Consider the following 7,513-nt stretch of genomic DNA (forward strand, 5'->3'; position numbering starts at 1 on the left):
GTCAGGACTTGGAAAAATTTATTAATTTTGCTTCCAATCTCCACCCCTCCATCATTTTCACGTGGTCCATCTCTGACACTTCCCTTCCCTTCCTTGACCTCTCTGTCTCAATCTCTGGTGATAGACTGTCCACCAATATCCATTACAAACCCACCGACACCCACAGCTATCTCGACTACAGCTCCTCACACCCCACTTCCTGTAAGGACTCCATCCCATTCTCTCAGTTCCTTCGCCTCCGTCGCATCTGTTCCGATGATGCTACATTCAAAAACAGTTCCTCTGACATGTCCTCCTTCTTCCTTAACCGATGTTTTCCACCCACGGTCGTTGACAGGGCCCTCAACCGTGTCCGGCCCATCTCCCGCGCATCCGCCCTCACTCCTTCTCCTCCCTCCCAGAAACATGATAGGGTCCCCCTTGTCCTCACTTATCACCCCACCAGCCTCCGCATTCAAAGGATCATCCTCCGCCATTTCCGCCAACTCCAGCATGATGCCACTACCAAACACATCTTCCCTTCACCCCCCTTATCGGCATTCCGTAGGGATCGCTCCCTCCGGGACACCCTGGTCCACTCCTCCATCACCCCCTACTCCTCAACCCCCTCCTATGGCACAACCCCTTGCCCACGCAAAAGATGCAACACCTGCCCCTTCACTTCCTCTCTCCTCACCGTCCAAGGAGCCAAACACTCCTTTCAAGTGAAGCAGCATTTCACTTGCATTTCCCCCAACTTAGTCTACTGCATTCGTTGCTCCCAATGTGGTCTCCTCTACATTGGAGAGACCAAACGTAAACTGGGCGACCGCTTTGCAGAACACCTGCGGTCTGTCCGCAAGAATGACCCAAACCTCCCTGTCGCTTGCCATTTTAACACTCCACCCTGCTCTCTTGCCCACATGTCTGTCCTTGGCTTGCTGCATTGTTCCAGTGAAGCCCAACGCAAACTGGAGGAACAACACCTCCTCTTCCGACTTGGGACTTTACAGCCTTCTGGACTGAATATTGAATTCAACAACTTTAGGTCGTGAGTCCCCTCCCCCATCCCCACCCCCTTTCTGTTTCCCCCTTTTTTTTCCCAATAAATTATAAAGATTTTCCTTTTCCCACCTATTTCCATTATATAAAAAAAAACCCACTAGAGCTATACCTTGAGTGCCCTACCATCCATTCTTAATTAGCACATTCGTTTAGATAATATCACCAACTTTAACTTTAACACCTATGTGTTCTATTGTACTATTGTTGTTGACATCTTTTGATGATCTGCTTCTATCACTGCTTGTTTGTCGCTACAACCACACCAACCCCCTCCACCTCTCTGTCTCTCTATCTCTCCGCCCCCCACACACACACCTTAAACCAGCTTATATTTCAGCTCTTTCCTGGACTCGAACTCAAGTTCTGTCGAAGGGTCATGAGGACTCGAAACGTCAACTCTTTTCTTCTCCGCCGATGCTGCCAGACCTGCTGAGTTTTTCCAGGTAATTCTGTTTTTGTTTTGGATTTCCAGCATCCGCAGTTTTTTTGTTTTTATATCTGTTTGTAGGGCTGTTGGGTGAGGTCAGGTTTGAGCTAATATATGATGTTCTTCATGTCAACACTTAGAAATGTATTGTGTTAGCAAGGCCAGCCCAGCTAGAATTTTCTAAAGATTAGTAATAAGTGACAAATTTAATGGTCTTTTTTTTTGAAGAAGTGACTGATCAGAAAAAGTGAATGCAATAGATGCAGTTTATATGGATTTTGAGGAAGTGTCTGATAAGGAGTCTTGCTCAGGAAAATGGTATAAAAGGAAATGAAGCAATGTGAATAAAATGTTGATTGACAAATGGGAAACAAAATGCTTGGGTTACAGGGCACTGCTTTGGTTGGAAGTGGTGCACCTCAACAGGTCCTTGCTGAGTCCACTATTTTTTCTCGATATTGGTAGATGTTTTGGATTTGAACATGGGAACCCAACATTGAAATTTACTGCTGATACAAAAGTAGCAGGCTTATGCCATCAATGAGGAGGGTTGTAAAAGACCTCAGTAGCATATAAAGAGGTAAACATATAAATTAATGTGCAATAGTTCAAGGGATATCTTAAGAGAATGCATAATTTCACATTCTCTGCTGTTCTTTTGGCAGTTTCCTTTGTACTGTGGCTTTTTTCCCTTCTAAGTTTCAATGTAATTCTCAATTTGAATGTTCTTTCAACTTCACAGGTTGGCATTTATGGCTTGGGAATTTCCAAACTACAACTCACGGAGCCGGGACCTACTGGGGCGCTTCGCTATGGCTCGCCGGCATTTACAGGCCGCTGGATTCTTGATTGTGGATGTAAGCCTCTAAATATTTTTGTGAAGTGGCAGGGAACAATCTTTCTCTAAGTCCAGAAGTATGTTGGGACAGTCCACTGCCATATGTAGCGTATGTAGAGTGGTCCAAAACTGCATTTATGCCAATTAATTTATTATTAATTATACTTTAAAGTCCTCTTAGACTATTAATTACAGCTCAGGTTTTGCAAGGACAACATACAGAATCGTACTAGAAACACACAATGGGTTGGTCAGTATGCTTGGAGAGTGCCATGCAGATCAATATTTTGGGATCATCCCTTCACCAACACTGGAAAAGTCAACTGCATTTAAAAAGGATCAAAACAAAACTCGAGGAGCAGTTGCTGTATTTCTACGCAACACTCTATAGAACTTCTGGCCTTGAAACTGCCTTTAATAACTTCAAACTTTAACTATGACTTCTCCTTTTTTTAATAATGTGGAATGGTGTGGTGGTGTTGGTGATTTGGATTGCAGAACCAACCCCCCCCCCCACCGTAACACAATCCTGGCAGGTGAGTCTGGGTCCTTATTGTTGGCCTGTTTTTCTTCTCTTTGCTGAATCTAGTTTTGCCAGCATCAATTTCAGATCTCACTTACCCCTCACTGCCTCTGCTATTCATACTTCTGTGTTTCCTCTCATGTTTTTAATTTCTTTCATAAACTTGTTCACTTCATCTTGTGGAAATAGCACTTGAGCACTTAACTATTTAAGTCCTTTTGCCCACACTCCTCACTCTTATGTATGCTTTATTTCTTCACTCCTATCCCTTTGTTCTGATCCTATTTAAATGTTGTTCATGTTCTTAGTCCTGATGATGAATTACAGTTGAGTTGTTAACTTGTCTGTTGTTTCCACAGATTCTGACTGATCTGTGTTCCAGAAATCTGTTTCTCTTTCAGCTTTTTTGGTATTTGCCCTCCCTTGGCTGTGTTTTTTTTTTCTCATCCTTTCTTTTCGATTCCAGTATGCAACAAACTTCGGGTATCAGTTATTCTATATGTAAATCATCTAAAAGATCCCTTAATTTCAGACTGTAACTTATCATGGGGTGTCAATTATTGGGTACATAAAAAATCCAAACCTCACTATTAGATTTTGGCCTTTAACTCATCCCAGGCATCCATTATTCCACGTATAAACTGTTTGAACACTCAATTAGATTCCAGCCTGTAACTCATCCCTCAATTAGATTCCAGCATAAGCGATGTATCTATAGAGAGTTTTTTTTTATTTGAAAAGCTTTACTGTTGTGAAAATAACCACCTTCATTTACTGTTCCTCCCCACTTCCCTGGGATCTTTCTCTCTGCAGGTTCCATACTATGATTGGCTAGAGTTGAAGTCTGAGTGGCAGAAGGTTGCGTACTTAAAGGACAAGATGAGCAAAGCCATCGCTGAGGAAATGGCACAATGAAGTGCAGAGACCTGTTTTACTCCGCCACAATACTATTCTTCGAGAGATGGGCTGAGAAGCCAGAATGTTCCCTCTGAAATCTGAGAGACAATAAAATGTCAGTGGAGTCAGTGCTTAGAGAGATTTCTACTGTACAGAACATATTTTAAATTAAAAATAACCTGTTAATTCCACAGCTAATGTAAGGGAGATGCAGGCATTTTCTTTGCCAACTTTCAATATCGTACACAGTCCTGTTTCGTTATTTGGAGCCCTCCTTCTGCTTGCCACCGACCTTTTGTATTTGCAGGGAGGTGAGACTACTTTTATGCAGGTCTCAGACAAAAATAGTGAGCATAGACCTTCATTAGCAGTCTTCCGTCTTGTTAGACATTGGTTTGTGCCATGTGATCAACTCTCTGTTAATTGGCTCAGCAGCCCCACTCTTCATTCGTACAGCTATGAGTATCCGTGCCTGTCATGTGGGAGATGGGGGTTCAATTCCCCTACCCAGTGCGGAGACCACTTTGAAGATTTTGAAAGACCAACTCACTGGAGTTTGAGCATAGTTTGTTTATTGATTCCAAGGTAGAGTTTTGTTTTTGAATATGGTGCAGTAACATTTTTCTATGTTTCAACTTAAAGACCAAAAATTCTAAGCTACAATCCTCCCCTCCCCTCCCCTCCCCTCCCCTCCCCAACCCCTTCCCCTCCTCTCCCCAACCCCTTCCCCTCCTCTCCCCAACCCCTTCCCCTCCCCTCCCCAACCCCTTCCCCTCCCCTCCCCAACCCCTTGCCCTCCCCTCCCCTCCCCTCCCCCTTCCCCTCCCCTCCCCTCCCCTTCCCCTCCCCTCCCCCTTCCCCTCCCCTCCCCTCCCCCTTCCCCTCCCCCTTCCCCTCCCCCTTCCCCTTCCCCTCCCCCTCCCCCTCCCCTCCCCCTTCCTTCCCTCCCCTCCCCCTTCCCTTCCCCTCCCCTCCCCTCCCCCTCCCCTTCCCCTTCCCCTCCCCGCCCCTCCCCAACCCCTTCCCCTCCCCAACCCCTTCCCCCTCCCCCTCCCCTCCCCAACCCCTTCCCCCTTCCCCTCCCCTCCCTCTTGCCCCTCCCCTCCCTCTTGCCCCTCCCCTCCCTCTTGCCCCTCCCCTCCCTCTTGCCCCTCCCCTCCCCAGCCTCTTGCCCCTCCCCTCCCCAGCCTCTTGCCCTTCCCCTCCCCAGCCTCTTGCCCCTCCCCTCCCCAGCCTCTTGCCCCTCCCCTCCCCAGCCTCTTGCCCCTCCCCTCCCCAGCCTCTTGCCCCTCCCCTCCCCAGCCTCTTGCCCCTCCCCTCCCCAGCCTCTTGCCCCTCCCCTCCCCAGCCTCTTGCCCCTCCCCTCCCCAGCCTCTTGCCCCTCCCCTCCCTCTTGCCCCTCCCCTCCCTCTTGCCCCTCCCCTCCCTCTTGCCCCTCCCCTCCCCAGCCTCTTGCCCCTCCCCTCCCCAGCCTCTTGCCCTTCCCCTCCCCAGCCTCTTGCCCCTCCCCTCCCCAGCCTCTTGCCCCTCCCCTCCCCAGCCTCTTGCCCCTCCCCTCCCCAGCCTCTTGCCCCTCCCCTCCCCAGCCTCTTGCCCCTCCCCTCCCCAGCCTCTTGCCCCTCCCCTCCCCAGCCTCTTGCCCCTCCCCTCCCCAGCCTCTTGCCCCTCCCCTCCCCAACCTCTTGCCCCTCCCCTCCCCAACCTCTTGCCCCTCCCCTCCCCAACCTCTTGCCCCTCCCCTCCCCAACCTCTTGCCCCTCCCCTCCCCAACCTCTTGCCCCTCCCCTCCCCAACCTCTTGCCCCTCCCCTCCCCAACCTCTTGCCCCTCCCCTCCCCAACCTCTTGCTCCTCCCCTCCCCAACCTCTTGCCCCTCATCTCCCCTCCCCAACTTCTTGCCCCTCCCCTCCCCAACCTCTTGCCCCTCCCCTCCCCAACCTCTTGCCCCTCCCCTCCCCAACCTCTTGCCCCTCCCCTCCCCAACCTCTTGCCCCTCCCCTCCCCAACCTCTTGCCCCTCATCTCCCCATCCCAACCTCTTGCCCCTCATCTCCCCATCCCAACCTCTTGCCCCTCCCCTCCCCAACCTCTTGCCCCTCCCCTCCCCAACCTCTTGCCCCTCCCCTCCCCAACCTCTTGCCCCTCCCCTCCCCAACCTCTTGCCCCTCCCCTCCCCAACCTCTTGCCCCTCCCCTCCCCAACCTCTTGCCCCTCTTTCCTTTCCACTTTGCGCACAAGGTTCAGTGCAGCCTGTGTTTGGGAGGGAAAAATTTGTCAATACTCTCTGGTTGGCATTGGGCATGCCTAAGCATCAGGTGAGTCCAGAATCAGGCTCTATGGCATTTGCTGTCTGCCCCTGATTAAATGGCTTTGTGGCACATGAACAATGACCTGGGCTGTATGGCCTGTGGATTGCTACCCAGGAAGAATTATCCTGTTCAGGAGGAGTTAAAATGTATGTATATTACTCTAGATATGTTCTTGGTACCCCATCAGGACCACTCCCACCTCTCTGCCCACTTGTAAGGCAAATGAATGGTAAATCCATAACATCGGAATTGACCAAAAAGTTAAAGGTCCATCTTTTACCTCTTCTACACTTCCATTGCAGGGAATTAATTGGGAGGTTTAATGCTGATTACCTTTGAACCCATTTAGATAAGATGTGTTTCAGATGTCTGGACTGATCTGGAAGGATAGGGAGAAACTATTCCCATTGGCAGAAGGGTTGAGCACCATAGGTTACTGATTTATGGTGAAAGGCAAAAGAACCAAAGGAAATATGAGGAAAAACTTCTTTATGCAGCAAGTGATTCAGATCTGGAGTGCACTGCCTGAGAGTATGGTGGAGGCAAAAACCATTGTGACTTTCAAAAGGATATTGGATCATTAACTGAAGATGAAACATTTTGCAGAGCTATGGGGAAAAGTTGGGGAATTGGACTAGCTGAGTTGTTTTCAGAGATCTGGCATACACAGCAGGTTGAATTGCCACCTTCTGCGCTGTAACCATTCAATGATTCTGTAACACAAAGTTGTCTTGCAAACAACCAAGCCTCCCTTTCACAGTCCCCTGTTGCTCAGTGTCAACTCACATCTCCCATTTATCATAACACAACTGAAAAGTCTACTTGCCAGACGGCAAGATTGTGCAAGACAGGAAAGTGGTACTAAACAATAATAATCAAATATAAAACAGAAACTTAACGTTCTGATAATGTGTAACTCAAACATTTGCGGAGCCTTATGCTAATACATTCTTTACTCTTACATTCCCTAAAACTTTTTATTTGTTCATGGGATGTGAGCATTGCTGACAAGATCAGCATTTATTGTCCACCCCTAATTTTCCTTGAGAAGTTGGTGCTGAGCCACCTTCTTGAACTACAACAGTTTCATGTGGGATAGGTATGCCCACAGTGTGGTTAGTGAGGAAGTGCCAAGATTTTGACCCAGCTATGATGAAGGAAGGGAAACATAGTTCCAAGTTAAGATGGTGAGACCTGGAGGGGAACTTGCAAGTGGTGGTGCTCCCATGCCTCTGCTGCCCTTGTTCATTTAGGTAATAGAGTTCGTGGGTTCGGAAATGCTGTTGATGGAGCTTTGACGAGTTGCTGCAGTAAATCTTGTAGATGGTACACACTGCTACCATTGTGCACTGGTGGTGAAAGGAGTGAACGTTTAAGGTGGTGAATGGGATCAGATTAAGTGGGCTGCTTTGTCCTGGATGGTATTGAGCTTCTCGAGTGTTGTTGGAGCTGTACTCATCCAGATAAGTAGTCAGTG

The 7,513-nt window shown here is 48.7% G+C and overlaps 1 protein-coding gene across 5 annotated transcripts in view; it reads left to right on the forward strand.

Annotated features, from left to right (window-relative positions):
• Positions 1–3,966, forward strand: part of tbrg4 (transforming growth factor beta regulator 4) — a 28,958-nt gene extending 24,992 nt beyond the window's left edge. For all 5 annotated transcript variants that reach the window (XM_041190611.1, XM_041190612.1, XM_041190610.1 and 2 more), the window contains 2 exons: positions 2,214–2,328; positions 3,646–3,966. In XM_041190611.1, coding sequence (XP_041046545.1) covers positions 2,214–2,328; positions 3,646–3,747 — 217 coding nt within the window. In that variant the 3' untranslated portion in view covers positions 3,748–3,966. The remainder of the gene's footprint in view (positions 1–2,213; positions 2,329–3,645) is intronic.
• The last annotated feature ends 3,547 nt before the right edge of the window (positions 3,967–7,513 follow it).

Source organism: Carcharodon carcharias, chromosome 6 (assembly GCF_017639515.1).
Source record: "Carcharodon carcharias isolate sCarCar2 chromosome 6, sCarCar2.pri, whole genome shotgun sequence".
Classification (NCBI taxonomy): Eukaryota; Metazoa; Chordata; class Chondrichthyes; order Lamniformes; family Lamnidae; genus Carcharodon; species Carcharodon carcharias.